At 41.7% G+C, this 20,302-nt stretch overlaps 1 protein-coding gene across 4 annotated transcripts in view; it reads right to left on the minus strand.

The window, feature by feature from the left end:
• The window catches only part of MMRN2 (multimerin 2), a 37,186-nt gene that overhangs the window by 4,979 nt on the left and 11,905 nt on the right, over positions 1-20,302 (minus strand). Inside the window, exons 2-7 of one of the 4 annotated variants that reach the window (XM_041473284.1) lie at positions 15,785-15,965; positions 13,686-14,059; positions 4,024-4,146; positions 3,645-3,751; positions 1,624-1,689; positions 395-568 (exon numbers count right to left, since the gene is read on the minus strand). In XM_041473284.1, the coding sequence (XP_041329218.1) occupies positions 395-568; positions 1,624-1,689; positions 3,645-3,751; positions 4,024-4,146; positions 13,686-13,960 (745 nt within the window). In that variant the 5' untranslated portion in view covers positions 13,961-14,059; positions 15,785-15,965. The remainder of the gene's footprint in view (positions 1-394; positions 569-1,623; positions 1,690-3,644; positions 3,752-4,023; positions 4,147-13,685; positions 14,060-15,784; positions 15,966-20,302) is intronic. The other 3 variants (XM_041473292.1, XM_041473300.1, XM_041473309.1) reach the window with 3 other exon arrangements.

Genomic DNA, 20,302 nt, shown 5'->3' on the forward strand with positions numbered 1-20,302 from the left:
AATGTTTCATTTTTTCATGTAACACCAGTATGCTATTCCACACATCAGAGTGTACAGCATAAGTATGGAAAAAGAACAGATGTAAACTCTGCATCCCCACAAAAGAGAGGAAGCCATAGAAGCGGAATAGTGAGGTTAACAAATTTTAAATATAAGCAACCTCTTTATTCTGTGATTAAGGCATATTCTGAACAGTGCCTTTCCTCTCATTTCCCATTTCAAGTTACTCTTTGGTTCATTCATTTGCATTGGGATTGCACCCATTTTTTCTCTCTGTAGAAGCAACCAGCAGACCAAGGAATATCAGGTTATTTTTGCTTTCACATTTTCTTTCTGATTTGTGTGGTTTCACAGCGCCTGTCATGGGTTGATAATTCTGCATCAGACCTCTCACCTGAATTGCTCTCGTTCACTGCTAACACCATGCTTGTACCGTTGTTCTCAAATAGTCTCTGTAAGTCACCTAAGGTGCTGGCTGCTTGATGAATATCACTTTGAAGATCATCCAGTAAAGCCTCATGATTCTGAATGACTTGGAACATTTCTCTTGAATCCACTGATGTTGACACTAGTCACAAGATTAGAAAAACAAAGTCATGCAACAGAGTGCAGCGACCAGGTGACAGGTATTCATGCAAGACCTCTGAGAACACCTGTCTGGTTTTCATTCTGAAAATTTTGCACTGACATTTAGGGGGTCTGTTGATTTCTGGCACCTTAAATTGCAGTTTATCTGCAAGGATTTTTTCGAACAGTGATGGAAACCTAATATATCCAAATATTTGCAGAGAATTTCAGCTACAACAGCCATGATGGCAATAAAATGCTCTTAATTAGAAATCTCCCCATGCCATAAAAATGTTTTGGAATACTAACTCTTTTCAAGCCATTGACTAAAAGGATGGCAAGGTTTAACAGCCTAGAATAAAAGGAGGGGATGAAAGAGCAATTGACATTCCACTGAGGAATCAGAAGCACAGTGTGTAAGTGTGAGGCCTCATGGAGGGGCCCTTTAACTGATGTTTTTCTAAATAAATACTTGTGCAGTTGAGCTGTAGATTTCAAAGGGTGCAATACTTCCCTGAAGCTAATTGCTGAAAGGCACTTCATAGCGCTGCAGGCCACACCACTTCCCAGGTGGTAAGGGAGGGTCATTTGTGGTACTTACACTGGTAGGGTGGAGTGCTTGAGATACAAATGTAATTGTAGTCTCAGACGTACTGGGGGGCTGTTCTAAAATAGCATTTTCAGTGGATTGCTTTTCTGGTAGATTTTTGTGAGCATGGTGTGCTCTCCTGTGAACCCACTCCAGGGCAAGGGGTTAACATCCATGCCACTGTAAGGGGCAAGGCTCTGCACCAGCTGGCATTCACTGTTCACCAAACAGCTTTGAAACTTTGGGATGCTTTGTTGTGAACATTCACAGAGTGTTACAGCAAAAGCCCTCATTTAAGTCAGTAAATGTATTGTTTCAAAGCTTTCCCAGAGAATGCTTTCACTAAGGAGTTTGTCCATAGCTTATCACTTCAAAATTACAGCTTCAAATCTGTTTTTCTCTTTTCTTCTTCTGCTCAGTGACTGAGAGGTAAAAGGACGACAAACAAAATAACTTCAAGCACATACTGTGGTTTGAGAACTCTTCTTCTTGTCCTTCAGTTTCAGTTCCTGGCACCAGAATAAAATTAGGATCTGCAATTGAGATATGATATAGCTGTGAAAATGTTTTAGATGCAGAAACTACTGCAGTTTAGCAAGACCCCACAGGAATTTCATGTGTTGTGTAAATGGTGTGGAGACAGGCTTCCTGGGGAAAGAACACATTCTCTGGAGAGCTTACTTTCCTTGCACTGGCAAACGACATTGTATGCATGACAGTGCTTTGCAGTATAGTGTGGGGATTTTTAACTCATGCCAAGCTTTGCTCATAAGAAATTAGTCTATTGCAAATAAATGGGGCTTTTTTTCTTTTCTGGGGGTCCCATCTAGAGATCTGCAAATTCTTCTTCGTTGTTCCACAGTTACCTGAACATTCTGGTGGCAGCAGCAGTGAATGATGCTGTACAAATGAGAAGATATTGATGGAGGAGCTGGTTTTGGTCAATGAATGTAACAATAGAGAGACTAAAATAGTTGCACTGCATTTGGTAATATCTTTCCAATATTATGAATGAAGTTCACCAAGAGATCAACCCACAAATGAAATCTATCTGTGAAGAAAAGCTAAACCTACAGAGATTTTCATCTGGGGAGTCTGAAGGTGAGTTAGACGTAGATTGTGGAAACATTTTCAGACATATGTTTGCCTTTATTGTTATGGTTGACTTAATTTCAAGAGGGAATTACCTTTTTTCCATTTAAATTCCCTTCATTCCATTTAAATTCTTGAATCTGTTTAAATTCTGCTTTTTGTGTATTATTTGCTAAATCTTGTCAATGCCATTTTTAAACCACCATTCAGTTTTTAAACCACACTGTCTCCCCTCTCGCTTTATTAGCAGCTGCACAGATCACAGAATCATAGAATGGTTTGGGTTGGAAAGGGCCTTAAAACCATCTAATTCCCACCCTCTCACCATGGCAGGGCCACTAGACCAGGCTGCTCAGAGACCCATCCAGCCTGCCTTGAACACTTCCAAAGATGGGGCACCCACAGTTTCTCTGGGAGACCTGTTCCACTGCCTCACCACCCTCCCAGCAAAGTATTTCTTCCTAATACCTAAACTAAACCTGCCCTGTTTCGGTTTGAAGCCATTTCTCCTGGTCTTACCACTACATGCCCTTGTGAAAAGTCCCTCTCCATCTCTCTTGTAGCCCATTAGGTACTGGAGGGTGCTCTGAGGTCTTGTTGAAGCCTTTTCTTCTCTCAGCCTGTGTCCATAGCAGAGGTGCTCCTGGACTCACTCCAACAGGTCCATGTCCTTAAGGTGGGGACCCCAGAGCTGGATGCAGGACTCCAGGTGGAGTCTCAGGAGGACGGAGTAGAGGGGCAAAATCCTCTCCCTCAACGTGCTGCCCCCACTGCTTTATTCACCAGTGCAGTGGGTTACAGTAGTTCACTCTAAAGGCTGTACCTGGAGCTCTCCTGGAGGTTAGAGTATGGGCACTGTTCCTGCCTGTGCTGTAGAGTTGCTCCCTGCTCAAGGAGCCAGTGCCTTTGCAGCCAGGGTAAGCAGAGAGGAGGAGCAATGCAGACTGCAGAGTGAGGGCTGCCCTCTCCTCTGAACTTGGACACCTTGTGATTTCCAACTCATTATTTCATCCTGTGAACTGACCATAAGGGCATTTCACACACAAGTGTTGCTTTCTGATGTCACCAGTTTCTGCCTGGAATTAGGCATTCCTAGATGGACTTGTCTAAGATGCACATCTGACGGGCTTTCCAGCAAATTAATGCCTTTCTTCATGTGTAACCATTACAAAGGTGCTATTAACAAAAGAATAAGTAGCTAATGCTATTTAACTATTAATTGCAGCTAATTACAACTGTTCTTGTCTCAAAGTATCAGTGATTTGGGACATAGCAGACTGAAAAATACAAGGCATCAATTCTAAAAAAAAGGAGAAAAATGAGGTAAATTTATATCTTGCCATTGTGCCTGGCATTTAGTCATTGATTCCTATACTTGTTCTCCAGCTTTGCTTACCACGCTGTTCGCAGTCCTTGCCAGTAAATCCAGGGCAGCATTTCCACTGCAAGGACTTCAGAGTCTTCTGTTTCACTTGGTAGACTGGCTTCAGAGCTGTCCTGTACCTGGAGAGGAAGGGTCTAGGCATTAGATTTATTGTAATAAAGTCCTTTGTAATCAAGTTTGGACTGATCCTGAATTCTATAGTACTCTGTGAGGTGTAGAGCATTTTATTATTAAACACATTATTCCAAAATGTCACAGTTACCAAGGAAGATAGAAATTTGTTTTAAACTCCCCTAGAAATAATGATGAGGCTTCAGTACTGTTGAAAACATCTTTTAGATACTTCAGAGAAAATTCTGTTTTCTTCACTGGTTTTATTTAGGACACTTACATGATCTTCTGGCAGTCTGGGGCTCCGTTTGGGCAGGGCTGTTGGGAGTTGACAATGTACTTCTCCTTCATGCAGGCTTCTATGTATGTGACCAGGCGGGACTGCGTGAAGGAACACCAGTTCCTAGTAGAGGAAAAATGTGGGAAAAGAGTTTGAAGGAGGTCTCTAAGTCTCTGGCTGTAATAGTGCCAAGAAAAAGTGAAATGCAGAAAGGCCTTTATTTTTACTTTTGTATTTTTTCCCAGCTGTATGATGAGGAAAGTGGAAAATGCTTCCTACCTTCTCCCTCCACTCCCAATTCCTTTGTTTTCATTTGAGATGTTTATCAGAGTTTGTTACAAAAGGGCTGATTGTCTGAACTTTGATGCGTTAGTTCCATTTCCAGTCCTTTCATTTTGCAGGAGAAATTTCCAACCCATGATAACCTGTGGGTTAATGTCACTTTAAATGTCAAATTGCCTTTCTAGGCATGTTGCCATTTCAGATGCCATATGACTGACTCATCAGGTTGAGACTGCTTTTGAAAACTAAATCCAACATTAACTCCATTAATAATATCTTCCTAAGTATTGCTTCTTCAAGATAATATAGTAAGTGATTGGATTTTATGAAGTAGGCTAGCTTCAAAATAGTTTCTCCCATCACCTGCAGGAAAATAATTTGGGGGGGGGGGGGGGGGGGGGAAAGGGTTGTTTTAGTTTTATGCTTCTAGAAAGGACAAGTGAGTTTTAATAGTCTGATTAATTTTCCAAGTGAGAATTACATAGGCACCTATTAATCCCAGAGTGTAGGTGAGCCTCTTCCTTAAAAGTCAAGATTTTGCAGTGGAGTGTTGGCTGAAGTTTGGTGGTTAAATCCAAGACCAGAAGGGGCAGGAAGTGACAAGTAATAACTATAATGGAAACAGCTGAACTTTAGGCAGTGTATTTTTAAATGGGAATACAGGAACCAAATCTCCATCAGCATATATGGAAAAGGTTTGCCTCTCTCAGGGAGTTGGTGTAACAATGGGGAACCGAGTCCTGCACAAAAGCAGAAGCTGGCACTGCAGCAGCCAGGAGAAGGGAAGGAAGCTGAAAGGATGGAAAGGCAGACAGCCTGGGCTCGCTGGGAACAGTTCACCAGGCTTGCTGGGCCATAGCCTGTTTTGCTCCCCTGTTTCTTAAGGAAAATGTGCTTAAGATTTCAGCAAGCACTCATGCAAGCAAAACTTCATCTGTTAGAAGCAAGAACAGGAATCTGGCAAAGACTGCAGTGCTGGGAAAGCAGGACACGAAAGGAAGCTGCTGCCTTTGTTGTGATTTCCAGACAAAACAACTTGCTTGAGTTGTAGCTTTGAGGCCTTTACAAGTGACTGGGGGAAATTTTGGGCCTATGATCAATGGATGTCTTGGTTTTTACAGGACTGAACTAGAATCTTCAAATTTTTATTGAAGTGTTACTGTTCCAGATTCAAACACTCTGCTTGTGTCAGAGTATAAAACCACTCAGTAAAATCCAGTAGACCAGTACACATGCTCTGGTGACATCTGCCTCCAAGGTATGCCTAAATTTACCAGCTTTACCAATGCCAGGCTTTAACAGCTGTGTCACTTTTCTGATAATTTGGTGTCAGTTAAATAACTCTAAAACAGGAACCTGGTTTGTGCTTGGTTTTGGGCTGTCGTCTCTCATGCGCTTGGCAAGACATAGCTGGGAGAGGCTCTCCCCCCTCAAATGCTCCCAACTTTTTCCTGGGGAAATCAAGTTCCCAGGCACAGTTGCTGGAGCTCACTGGTATCGTTGCTAGGTGCAGTATCCCTGCCCCTGCCAGCAGGATGCCTGCCAGATCCAGGCAGGAGTCTGCATTCAGTGTGGAAACCTCCTTTTAAAACAGGATTCTTTGGCTTCAGGGTTTTGTTCTTTCCTAATGAAAACAATCCACACCCAGTGAATCATCATCTGGGCTGTTTTCTTTTTTTCCCACCATATGCAGGTCCTTCCCAAGAAGTCCTTGGAGTCATGTCAGCCACATAGAGCAAAGCCAAATGTGCACATGCATCAACCTGTGTGAGCAAGAATGAGGCACTGTGGGACTGTGAGTGCTTTTGCTGTATTGCACAGGTGGATGTGCACAAACAAAACAGAAAACACGAGGTTTCCTTTTCATAGCATGTTAAAGTGTTGGAGGTACCTGGTGGGCTTCCCAGTTGTAGAAAGGGATTATGTTGTATCAGAAACTGAATCAGTGGTTGATCCCAACTTGATGCCTGCTTTGGACTAGTATTCTGCAGAATGAATAAGATGAGGGGGGAAATAAAGGGGGAATATGGTGGACTCTCGGTCAAAACGTCCTTTAGTGCCTGTTACGGGTCTTTATGTCCAGTTTTCTTTACTGGTTCACTGGTTCTCTCTCACTTGATCTTAAAGGTTTATTTGCGGAGCTGAAGGGCTATGTAATACCGTGTAGTGGTTTTAATCACAAAAGCTTTCAGAGGTTTTGGGTTCCATAAAACTTATCAAAGTTTATTATTTCCTCAAGTAAGTAGATAAGGCCTGTAATGAGCTGCCAAATAGATACATGTGCCCAAAGATGAAACTTCTATTGCAGTATTTTTTGCACAACTTGTCAAATGCTTCCTTTAGGGAAACTTTGCTATCTGTAACTAAAAATACTTCTTAACAGGATTAACCTTGAAGGAAAATACGTCATTCTTTAATGTTAAGTGCAGCAATGTAAAAGACTGAGAAGGGCTTGATCTAAAGTTCAGTGAGGCATGCAGGACTTCTCTGGCACCAAAAGCTCTGAATCAAGCTGTGAAATTTCAAAGAGCTGCTCCTTCACAAATAGCACTTTCTTTCTTGAGCTGGTTTGTGGAACACAGCAGCTTTGTGTTCTGCTGCTGCCTTTATTCTCCTGTTTGTAACTATGTCGCTTCATTCACTGAATATGTAACCAACTTAACACCCTCTGCTTTTATTCTCTTTAATACAGTTTCCTTTGGTGCAAACTTTTGCTGCCAGGAAGAGAGAGGGACAGAGAGAATCTGCTCATGTGAGGAGAGCAGAAAAGCCTTCCCTGTAATCTGGTGAACAGTAACATTTATCACAATGCTGAAAGTTAGAGCAGCTCTTGAGGGAACCCGAGCAAATTTAGAGCTGCAAATGTTTCATTTTTTCAATAGCTTTTCCTGATTCACATTCCAAAGAAACTAATCCATTCTTTTTAAAACCAGAAAAAAAGTGTTTTAATATTTTCTTTGCTAGCCTGTGGTGTTGTTTGTTGGGGTTTTTCTCCCTAGACTTCATTCTAATTATGAATTAATCTTTTTAAATAGAGTCTTCACATGCATCTATTCACTTCTGCCTAATTCTGAAGCAGCTGTATTCTTATGTCTGAGGTTAAATATATCTGATGACAAAGCATTCTGTATTTAAATAAGATTCAGCAGATGTAGGTTAGCCCAAGCTCTTTTTGTTTGAATCTTTCAGGTGTTTAGAAACTGATATGAAAAAATTTTTTTTGTTACATTTGATCTATTGAAACATAGCTAAAGGGAGGCAGTTCTTTCTCTGATTCTAGGATTTGGCTGGGCCACCTTATATCAGGAAACAAAATAAAACCCACAGAACCAGGAGAAAAGGTTAGATGGCTGCTCTGCAGTAATTGACTCTGCTCAGATGAATATGGGGTGGTGTCTTTCCTTCATACAGACAATTACAGTGTGTCAGTGAGTGTGAGTAATGCTCCCCAGCTCAGTGAGGGACTGACACACTTTAGTTCTGTTTGCTACATGTTCTCTTATTGGCACAGCAGTGCATAATTTTAGATGTTTCCTAGGTCAGTGGAATTTTTGCCTGAACAAAAGCTTCAGGAATTCAGGATGTTGGGATGTTTTTCATAAGTTTTGTTATTACTTTGGCTGTACTGGTCCAACTGAGTTGTCCTTCACCATCATTTTCCTCAGGTTTCTATTCTCAAGGAAGCCAGTATCTATAATTACTTTAAAAACTCCTGGCTGGCCATGCCTGTGTCTACTACTCACAGTGAAAAAAACTTTTCAAGACCATAACGTTTTCCTATGCAGTACAAAAGGCACCAGATAAGCAGTAATTCCTGCTTGGTGTGCTGTAGGAAGGTAGTGGAAGACTGTTATTTCAGTTTAAACAAGTGATTTTCTACTGAGTTGTACAGAATGACTTCTGATTTATACTAGTTGAAGAATAATATAAGAGTAAGGCTTTAGCTGTAGTTGGTTTTTCCCTCAGTGTAAATTTCTCACTGACAAGAAAAAGCAGCCTCAATAAAACAGAAATAAAGTACCACATTTAAATTAATCTAAACTAAGACTGTGCATGTCAGTATTGAGACAGATGTATCTTTTTATATTTTGTGGAATACAGAAGGTGTTCAGCTGTTGGGGAAGGCACTGGCTCTCCAAAGCAGCATGGTGTGCCACTGGGTTTTTAATTAGCAGACAAGTGATGCCTGGTGGTCTGTCTGAATTCTCCAGCTCTTGTCAGGCAGCCAGCAACCCTGTATTAGAATCAGACAGCAGAAACTCTCATATTTCTCCTTTCCCTCAGGAAAAGTCCCAAAGGGAATAGAACTCCCTCTCAGGGAGGGTCTGGGATCTTTCCCTGTCTCATCCCATGAAACACCCTGGTTTTCACTGGGGTGAGAGCAGATTTATTTGCAGTTCATCTTAACAAACTGGACTGAAAAGGGTGGCAATGGTAGTTTCAAACATGTGGTTTCCATGCAGTGCTGGAAATCTTCCAGAGTCCTGAGTAACCCAGGTTGAATGCAGTGTGTATTCCAACAGTTAAACTGTTTCTTTTGGGGTAGTCCTGTCCTGCAGGACGTCCTAAAACCACACTGCAGTGAAGACTTTCAGAGCAAATGCAGTCCTGAACTGGGAGCAAGAGTTCAAGGAACAGCAGGCTTGACTGGGAGCTGATTTTGAGTCCAATCCAACTGCTGTACAAACAATTCCAGACTAGTAAATGCAAGAGGATTTTCCTCTTCAAGAGCATCCACAGCCATTACCTCATTTCTATTATCCCCCCTCAATAGAAGTTTACAGCCCATTGAGAGAGCAGCTTACACTTGGATTTTATCCTTTGATTCCTGCAGACTTAAGTTCACCCCTAGTACAGCCTGATCACTCCTTTGTCAGACTTCTTCTGGAAGCAGGAATGACAGCCAGTGACCACCCTTTGGCACAGCTGTGCTGATGCCAGGGAGTCAAAACTGCTTGGGAAGCCAAGCTTCCCACTGGCACAGGCAGCTTGCCCTGACCGTGTTTGGGGCACGAGGGGAGATTTGTTCAGGGCTGCCCACTGATCACTGCACAAGCAGGAAGGTGTTGGGTCCAGGTGGTGATAGTGCTGACAGTGAGTCTGTGGCTATGCTGAAACAGGAGATCCCTTGCTATCTGCTGAAGACATTAATTGCTGCAGCTTGCAGTAATGAGCTATGAAACAAATCAATCCCATGGGCACAGAGGGTTCAATAACTCCTGCACTGTGTGGAATGGAGCTGGGTCATTTGCATCAAGCAGGCTAATGGGGAGCTATTCCACCTGCAGCTGAGCCAGTCAACGACAGCCAGATATTGGAGAATTTCCTGAAGTCCTGAAAGGAGCCAAGTGCCCAACTTTGATAGGAAACCATGGCTTCTGTTGATGCACTTGGCACTGCCAAAGCTATTGTTGAGCACTCAATGGCTGTTCCACTGCTTTGCAGGATGTCAGGGGCTAAAGATCACTTTCAGCTGCACTTCATCCAAACTGTTTTATTTTAAGTGTATGTTCTGTGCCCCTTTGGTGGGAAATTTCAGTATCCCATAAGCTTCCTACAAAAGTCCCTGCCTTGTTTTGAAGAAATAGATGAGTCAGTGTGGAACTGGTCTTAATTAAATTAATGGATTCTTCCTGTAAAAGCAGACAAAAAATAATAAGCTATTAAGATTGAACATTGACTTTCCTCAGAATAAGTGATTTGGGTTTTCTCTGCTTGTGTGCACTTGGGAGGATAGTTACATGTTTTGACACCCTGGGTAGTCACAAGATGTGGCCTGATTTTTTGTGGCTGCTTCATGTGGAATGAGAAGAAGAGGTGAGTGTTTCAGAGAAATAACAACACACCTGGCTGACACCAGGAAAACTTCCTCTAATCAAGGGTGACTTCACAGAATTGTGTGTCCAAAACTCAAAATGTGTTAGTGAAATTAAGTATTTGCTTAAGGTGAAGATTTCTGCCTTTCCTGTTTTATGGGTCAGGTGGTAGAGTTTGGGGACTTTTAAATTTTGTTTTTCCATTTTTTGCAGGTATGTTGTAAAAAAAAAAAAATCCCAGGAGATGACACTCTGTGTTTGTGGATTAAAAAGAAAGAAGAAAAAATGAACCTGCCCAGCTGCAGGACAAAACCAGAACAGGGGCCACTTGGCAATGATTACACTTCTGGAAACAGAAGTTCTGTGAGACTTTGGATAGATGGAGAAGCCAGCTGTAGTTGCTGTGCTCTTTCCCATTCCAGCACCACCATCCATTTCTCCCTTACAGGGTGAGCCATCCACCTGGGAACTGGCTCTGTCAGTGTTGTTACTGAGAGAGAAGGTTAAAAATAACCTCTGCTTTTTCCTAAGATTATTTTTAGCTTGGAATGCTTAAGTGCTCTGGTTTACAGTGTTACTTGACAGACAGGTCAGGCTAACTGAGGGTACAGGCAGCTTTGGGCTTTGCTGTTGGAGCTGCATGTGCCTTTTACATGCTTCATTTGTCTTGGGTTCTTTAATGAAATACAGCACTAGGTGCATGAAATCTGAGTTGTGAGCTTGACTGTTCCTGATGTACAGGTCTCTTAATTTCCCTTTTTAATTCTGCTGAAAGTTTTGGGTACATGTGAATCCATTTACCTCAGCAGTAGAATAAAATAGCTGAAGTAAAACCACACAGCTGCTGGGGAGAAAAGCAATATAAAAGTCGATTTCCTTTGGAAAGTTGGCTTCTTTTGATAGTTTTGATTTTGTACACATACAGATACTTGTCCAGTTGAACATGCAGAGCTTGTCCTATTTGTTCAGATACAAGCAACAGCTGAGATACTAAACTGTTACCTAGTTCTTCCTCTAAAGTCAGTGACTTCTTACTGATTTATATTTTAAAACTCTTACATGAGAAATCGTATTGTTCTTAGAGGAATTAGCAAGATATCCAAGTATTTGACTGGGATCTAATGAGTCATTTCATCTCATATGTTGAAACAGAAACTAGAGGATTCTGATTAATACCTTGAAGTACTTAGTCATGATGGACTCAATTATTCAAATAACATCAATTGAAAAAATTACACTCTACATTTTTTAAAAATATAAGAATATTTTGTAACTACCATTATTCCTAATACAAAGAGAAAATAAGAAGTGGTTGAACAAAACACATACTGCTTTTATTTTTTTAAATAATGAGAGTCAAAACATTGTCGCAAAGACCAAGTTTCCATAGAATGACTTTCTTTCCTAGTTCTGCAAAAAAAGCATTTTCTTATTTCAGAATCAAACTAGATGTAAGACATCATTTTGGTAGAAAACTATTCTCCACCATCCTGGACTTTTTTTGGCATATCTGTCACACCTTTTTATGGCATGTCTTTCTTTCCCTTTATCTCTCAATTCCTATTTAACTGCTGATGCTTTTCTTCTTGTTCTCCTCCTGAGAGATATAAACCCCGTTTTTTGATGGTTTTTTTCCAGGGAATGTGTCACACTTGTAGGGAGGAAATACCAGATTCATGACATCTTGTCTGTGCCTAGCAAGGTACTGCAGCCACAGCAGCTGACAGGCGCATGAGGACTTCATGCTCTGAAAGTGTGTTGCTTCAACCATTTTAGAATCTGGAGTGTGGTTACAAGATTAATTGTGTTGTCCCTTCTTATTCACCCTCTCTCCCTTTACTTTTAGATATAATTCCTCTCAAAGTCTCCAATTTCTTTCCTAAGACCTAGCAGCTGCCTGGCCTTGTGTGTGCTGTAAGTGTAACAGCTCTGAAAACCAGCAAATACCTTAAAGCTACTGCCAGGCTGGATTTGGATTGTCTGTAGTCATCCACATGGCTTTATAATTAGGAAGAATGTTATGATTTGACTCATTATGCAACTATCTCCATAAAAGAAGGAAGTATTTCTCTCCTTGGGAGGAAATTAAGATGAGTCATAGCTGGTATTGAGCTGAATTAGACAAGCTGGTGCTGAACAGAGCTACAGAGCCAAGGAAGAAACCCTGATTAGGACAGTATATTACAGCATCTTGCTGACCTGTAACGCTGACCTTTTTACAGCATTGAATTCTCATAGTGCTGGGAGTTTTCGGAATGTTTTCAGCATTTCAACCAGCAGTCAGATGATTACCACCTTGCAGAGTAACTTGGAAGCCCAGAGTACCCCTTGGGCCCTGTTTCCTTCCTTTGACCATGTCTGAACTGCATTAACTAGGAGTTGGTTAATTAACAGAGCACTTCATTATCGAACACTACCCATCAGGAAGACTTGCAGGCTTTGGGAAGTGCCTTGGGGCTGTTAGGGGAGGTGCAGATTTTTGGGAAGGTGTAGTATGAAAGACAGCAAGGTTTTCATACACTCACCATGATACATACAGAAGGGAGGCCTTAATTTTACATGTAGATGAGATTAGAAACAAGATTGCATTCTTCAGTTTGCGTGAAAGGGAAGCATGACATGAGCAAGGTTTTATAGTCTCTTTCCATCTCACTTTTTTCCTTTCCTCAAGAGCATTTAAAGGGAAAAATACCAGGGCATCCTAAAGCACTGAGCTGTGAACAGCACTCAGTGTGCTGCTGTTTCAGCTCTCCTGAACAGGGCTCTGCTGTACCCATCCATCAAGGCTATAAAAGATTCATTCACTGTCCTGCTTGGTTTTCATCTATTTTAAACATTTAGAGACCTACTTACATGCCCTGTAAAACTTACACAAATCATAGGGTTTGGGAATATTTCTGAAGTACGTGCCTTTTACTCTCAGAATGGCTACTCTTCTGCTTCACATTACTATGAAAATCATTTTGCTGGAATGAAAATGCCTTTGGAAGGGGGTGGGGGTGTGAAATTTGTAGTAATTGTCATGCTTATTCATTATTCCTTACTTCATTATATTTATTCCTCGCTGTTTTTATTTTGCTAACATCCTGCCATTACCTTTTCCTCTCCATTTCCAAGGCCCAAGTCTGCAGGCAGGCACCTTCTGCTAATGGGCAAAGTTTGCTATGCTCAGCAGAAATAATCAGCATTGGTTCATGATAAGAAACAGTCAGTAAATTAACTTCCTCTAATTCCGCTTTGCCAGAGGTAGTGTTTTGGTTTCTGGCAGAACTGGGAAGCTTCATCTCTGCCAGGTGTGTGCACACCCCTAACCCCATTCTTCTGCCTAGATTAAGCAAAGAGCTGGTCTCATCTGTGGTTTCACCCTCCACAGGCCATTGAGCTTTCTGTTTGTGTGCTTAAAGCATTTAAACCACTCTTGTTTGGATATAGATTGGCCCCTAAAATCTAATGTATTTTAATGAGAAGCTTCTAGTGAAAACCGTCCTGTATCAACAGAATATAAAAGTATCAGAGAGGATTGCACTCTTGGTATGTGTAAGACAGACATGCTGGGGTACTTACCCATTTCGGGGCCGTGAGCTCGCAGCTTCCAAATCCCCTCTCTCTTCCTGATGTGAGGAGATCACACTTGAAGGGTAATCTTGAGTATCCTCCCTGAGCCCTTCTGCCTCCCAGTAACCTTCGTGACGTGGCAGAGGAGTTCTCTGGGGGTGTGCAGAGGTCTCATGAACCCTTAAGCTGTGCAGGGAACTATGATGATCTCCATGATGGTCTGCGTGTTCCACCAGCTTCGCCAGTCCCACTGTGCTACAGACCAGCAAAAGCTTCACGAGCATCCTGGGCTCCTTCCCCCCCAGTTCCACCTGTCTCTTGTTCTTTTCTCTGAAGAAGCTCAGCCTGAATTACTTCAGAAATGCCCCGGCAATATTCTTTAACTGGAAAGTTGGAAGAAGGAAGGAAAAAATAAAAAAAAATTGTAACAAAGAGCGGAAAAAGCTTTCGGCCCTCCCAGCTACTGTGGAAACGTCCGTGGCTGTTGAACAATGTGAGCCTGGTTCCTGTGTGGGGCTCAGACGTCTCTGACAGGGGGGAAAATGAGGTGGTAGGAATATAGCTTATTCAAGGAACTTCTGAGCTTGCCTGCCTTCTAAACTTATCTGTGAACAGGAACTCGGCTTTTATCAACTGCCTTCTCCCTGAGGCACAGGAAAAGGATGTTAGCTTAAAGGAAAGGAAGAGAAAAGAAAGGAAAGAAAATACTGAGTGCTCTAACAGACTCTCATTACACTGCCAGAAAATGTCACGGACCTGCTTGGTCCAGTGCTGCACATGGAAGTTTTTCCTACAGTTTAAAGGCTGAAATGCCTTGGCTTTAGCAGCAGGGTATTTGTGATATAGGTATTTGTAGGTATATTGTGCTGGAACAAATTGTGGGCGTTGAGGGACTCAGAGCAAATGTACAGTAAAAAAGAGCCTACAAACATCCATTCTTCTGCAACCTTTGCAAAACAGCTCTGTGAATCATAGTCTGTTCCCATCAAAATGGAAGATTTTCATGAAGTTGTCCTTCAGAGAGGTCAGGTTAATTTTTAAGAATTTCTGTTTGGGTTGTCGTCACTGGGTGATGGGCATCAGGCCTAATTTTTTTAAAAATTATTTTTAATTAGTATTAAAGGAAAAACCACTAGCCAAGAGCTGATTGTCATCACTGGGTGATGGCCATCAGGCCTAATTTTTTTTTTAATTATTTTTAATTAGTATTAAAGGAAAAACCACTAGCCAAGAGCTGCTGTCAAGAGCTACCTCTGTCACCACATTCTAATTTATTTTTTTTTAAGGCTGTGGAGGTGGCATGTAGTTTTCTGACTGGCTTTGCTTTGCTGGTGGTGCTGCTTTTAGTTTTGTTGCTTTCATTAACTGTGTTTCTTCTTTCGCTGTCTTGCAGGGTGATGTGCTCTGGCATTTTAAAGAATAAAGTGGAGTGATGCTCCAAAACAAGTGGGAATGCAGGACTGCTAGATCATCTTGCAGTGTGAATGATCAGCCCAAAGTTCAGTATGTCTTGCAGTGCATTAAATGTAAAGCTTTTATGGATTTGTTCCAGTACCAGCTGAAAATAGAGGAAAAATCTCTCCAGGATTTTGGAAGGCCTTGTTATTAATGGATGTGAATTTGCATCTCCTTATCACTGGCTGGATTTGCACCCCTCTCCTGATGCCCCTATTTTATGCTTAATGGAAGAACATAGAGAAACACAGAAGTGCCCTTCCTGACCTGTGGTAGACACTGCTGCCTAAGTGACAGCAACGTATGGGGCCAGGCAGGGAGAGATTTTGCTAATTCTAAGGAAAAACCTGTTCTTGCTGTAGCAGTCACTTCTCCAGGGAGATGAAATCACAAGGTCTGGACTGAAGACTGAAAAAAGTTAGCAACTTCCCTCTGTTCCTTCCTGCTGCTTTTATTTCCAAATTGTGTGCATCCTGCTGTAACACATGTCAGTGTGTGAATATTTCGTGTGCCACGTTTCACACAGAAATGTGCTTTTGTCACAAGTAACTGGATGTGACCTAAGCATTATATTTGTTTATATATTAAGACCATTATCAGGAAGGAACTGAAGCAAACATGAGACAAAACAAGCAACAGGCTTATAGCCTGACCTGTAGTGAGATCCTGGCTTGCAGAGAAGGGACTTGGTGCTGCAGGAATTGAAGTCATTCTTCATGGGTGTGATCCCTCCCAAGTGGTGGGACTGTTTCTCTGCCATCCTCCTGGCTCAGAACATCTGCTACCCCTCCAGGTGGAAGAACCTGTTCTCTGTACCTCTGTAGTGGTGCTGCCCTGTGGGTACAGCAGGCACAGATTTGCAGGTTAATAATTTAGCACAATGGTTTTTTGGTAGTGGTTATGAAAGATGCTAAATATGGAGCAAGGGATGAAGTCTCTTTCCTTGTGGTAGGCATAGCATAGGATGCTGCCATGAACACATGAAAGACATTCATTATTCAAAGGAATTTCCTTACTGAACAGTAGCTGAGACTTCTGTGTAACACCTGTTACAATTTGTGATATATGAATAACACATTCAGGTTGTACTGCTGGTTCAAAACATCAGGCTTGCTAGCAGAATGAGCCATAAGTTTTCTTTTATATCTGTAGAGGAACAGGTATGAGGAGTGTACATACTCAGGAATGAGATACACCAAACTTTGCCTCTTTTTGTGTGTGTGTGTTTTTTGGTTTTTTCTTTTGTGGTTTTTGTTTGTTTGGTTTTGGTTTTTTTGTGAGCTGTTGCCTCAGCATGGAACCAGGGAAAACAGACATATTTGCTGTAACAACCTGCTTCTTGCTTTCTGAGCTCACTGTCTTCTAGAAGGTACTTTCTAGATGAGAAAGACATCTATGCACCAACTAACATCAGTAGATATTTAGTCACTCTTCAGTTGCCTAGTTTGGTGTTGGTGTATCTTACAGAGCTGGGTACCACTGATCTAATGAAAAAATTGGTGAGTTAAATCAATTTAAAAGATAGTTTGGAACATTATTTGGAAAGTGTTATTGTGAAGTGTTGTAGTGAAGTGTTACTCCAAAAATATACTCAAAAACCCATTCAGTAAGGGTTGTTGTGCTAATAGTGGTGTGGGGATCTTTGGAGATGCCCTGGTGGTTCTCACAAGTTTTCAGTGGTTCTAATAACAGCTAGCCAAAAGATACTGTTCCTCCACTCCTAATCCCCAGTCACTAGTGATGTTTTTCCCCCCTTTTGCTCTTATTCATGGAAATACTTTTTCTCCAAGTATTTCTAGGAAGTACTTCCTCAAAGTGTTCAAACTTCTTCAGTCTTCAAGCTAGCCTTTAAAGAGTTGATACTGCCAGTTACACTGGATCGATCACTTATGCCCTGGGATCTTGCCAGTAAGTGTCAGGAGTGCTCTTGCCTTGTCTGGTAATTCTAACCACTTCCATTCAACACAGCTCTTAACCCCCTCTGATGTTGCCCACCCCAAGCATTCAGTGTCCTGATTGCAATTCCGTAACCAAGTCATCAGATATCAGCACCATCTCCTGGGTAATCTGCTTAAGGTACAAAATCTCATTTTGGCCCTTTTCCTTTTGTTTAGGGTCAGAGCCCTGCAGCTACAGATGGACAGGAGGTGGGCAACCTCGGTGTAAACAGTGCCAAACAATGCATTTGATCAATGGCCTGTCTGATAAATGGCTTGGCCGTACTTGGGAAGCAAACACTCCGGCTGTTCCAGTCAGCATGTCTCTGGAGAAACAGCCCTTAGAAATTCAGTTTTCACTTAATAGATTCTGATGAATGTGTTTGTTTCTTTTCTGTCTTTCTAGATTCACTACCTACTCTCTAAAGCTCTTAATTATAGATTTAAATTACAAATCTGTGTATTAAAAAAAAAAAAACAAACCCTGGGAAAAATGTTTAAAAAGACAAGAAAATATGGAAAGCAGGTGTTGCTTTAGATTCTTATATCCCAGTTCCAAATCTCTGAAGCAGACTGAATAACTGAAAGGATTTTATGTCTGGGAAGACAGTTTTGCTGATAGCTGCACAACTTCTCATTAGGCACTGGGATTTAGATCTGGAAAATGCTGTCTCATCCCTTGCCCACTGCCGATGCGCGTTCATGCGTGTGCAGCTGCTCTGGAGGAAGAGAGCATGGGGAGAAGAGTGTCAGGAGGGGACTGCAGGGCTAGAGAGCAATTCCATTTGCTGGTCTGTCCATCAGAGGAAGAAGATGAATTCTTGTGCCTGTATTTTTAATGGTTTGCTCAAAAGCTCTCAGTGGTATTTGACAGCAGAGATCAGTCACGGAAGATCGCTGTACTGGCAGCACTCTGTGTGCTGCATGTGGCTCATCCCTGTGTGTGTCCTGAAAAATGGCTTGTCCCTGGCTTATTCATTCCCTAGCTAAGGAAATTAGCTCATTACCTATGCAAACACACATGCAGGGATTCAAATCCTAAACTGTTTGCCATAGGATGTCAGACAACTGCTTGTTTTCGTTAGGGCATGGAAATGACGTCTCTGTGGCAGTTCTCCTTTCTGCATTTTGAAGTTTTCATAAATGGAGAGAGAGAGGAAGGATTTCTGTTTATATATAGCAAGTTTCGATCCTGTTAATGTTAATATTATTCTCCATAAAGGAACTTCCTCAACAAAGGATATTTACCAGCCACAAAAGCAGTCTGTCTTTCCTTTCCTTACCTGTCTTTCAAACAATATCATACACAATTTAAATACTTCAATCGAATATGACCAAATCACACTTCTTTCATCCAGCAAAATGACCTTGTCAGCTGTTAGTCTCCAGCATAATTTCATTGTTAAAGACAAGGTTAAGGCTTTGTGGGCAGAGTAGCTTGCAACTGGGAAAACTCAAGAAGGAAGAGACCCAAATTAAGTAAAATCCTGTTTAATCTGTTGCAGGCACAAAGAAAAAGACATTAGAGGACAGGGAATTTTGATTTCTGCTTTGCATTCTTTTCTTTGCCTTGGATCAGTGCTTTGGGAATAGGTAGACTTGAGTTAGAATTCCTTGCCCATATTCCAGAATTGCTGGCAGATGTTGCACAGACCTGCTTCCAGGTGTCAGCTACCAACACCCAGGGACAGGTGGAGGTACATGAGAGGTGGGGAACTGCTCCTTTCAGGGGAAGTTTCTGCTGTTATCCGGCAAGAGACTCAATAGCCAAGTTTGAGCAGCCAGAATTCAAACTTTAAATGAACAGCAAGTGGATGGTTTGTCATTGCACAAGTCAAGACGAGGCTTTCTTTTGGTATTATGTAGATCAGCCAAATGTTTTTGAGTTGCAGATTTGTTTACAGTGATGTAGCTTAACTGGCTTCTCCTAGTGTTGCAAGAAGAAAACAGAGAAAAAGAGGTTGCTGCCAGCTGAGATAGGAACTTGGGGTTTCTGAATTGCCTGCTGGAGGCCTTTCTCTGCTGATATCTTACCTGATACAAAGGGGGAAACCTTACCAGGCAGAAAGTTAAGTCCCTAGCAAAATCTTAAAGCCAAGGTAGTTTGTGTTAACTCTTGTTGTTAGTTTTGTCTGAGGTAGGATTGGCAACAAACTGGGACTGAATCCTCTGCTTTGAGTAGAAGGATCCTGCAGTCACCTGGAGGTGGCAAACGTTGAGGAGCCACTGTGGATGCTTGCCCTGTATAGATTGCCTACGATGTCTTGAGTTCAGAGCTTTCCTAAAAAGGTTTCAAGGTAAAACAATGCCTGTGCAAACTGCCTGCTGCCTGGGAGGGATCCAACAGCATTGAAATGTGTCTTGTGAGCCCTTTCTCAAGGTCATTGGGACAGGGGAAGGCAGGAAAGGAGTATCCCACTTGAGTATTGGCTAATTCAATCTGGTGATGATTCATGTTTCACATCCCAGGATGGCTTGATATTTCATGTATTTGTTACCTTTTATAGCAATGCAAAATATGTAAAATTGAATTGTACAAATCACAATGACAGAACAATAGCTGAATGAAATCAAGATATGCTTCCCACTCAGCCTTATCAGCCTTGGTGTTCCCCTGAAAATACCAGTAAAACTCATAACCCTGGGAATGTCTGTGCTCTGGTTTAATGGTCTTTGAAAGTATGGTGGAAAAGTAAATAGGCCCTGGAGCAATTCCCAAAGATGGTAAATTCATTTTTTTTAAACAAATGTAGTTAAAACAAGACTCCTGCCTGTGCCTGGTGAAATCAATGGCAGTTTTGTGACTGGCTCCAGGAGCAGAGAGGTTAAACCACTGTTGTATGGCACAGTAAGGTGCAGATATCTTCAATCTGAGAGCACCTTGGGAGCAGGAAGGAGGACTAGCCATAGCAACAACCACCTAGGGGGAATTTTGACAGATGGTAAGAAAAACCTTTTCCACTTCTTGCTGCAACATTCTGGAACTATGTGAGCTCCTATAATAATTGGTACGCTGTGCTGGCCTTCCTCTGATTCCTGCACTTTTTAAAATGAACAATTGATAAATTCATTAGCCTGACAGAGATTTGGCTCCTTTATGTTCAGATGGAAATTTGTTCTTCATTTATAAGTAAGGAGACTTATTTGTGAGAAAATGATTAAGAACTGTAACGTTATTTCCCAGATAAACAGCTATTCAATAATTTCAGTATGTGGTAAGAAAAACACTTCCAA

This window comes from Pyrgilauda ruficollis, unplaced genomic scaffold, assembly GCF_017590135.1.
Source record: "Pyrgilauda ruficollis isolate IOZ18807 unplaced genomic scaffold, ASM1759013v1 scaffold11, whole genome shotgun sequence".
Lineage (NCBI taxonomy): Eukaryota > Metazoa > Chordata > Aves > Passeriformes > Passeridae > Pyrgilauda > Pyrgilauda ruficollis.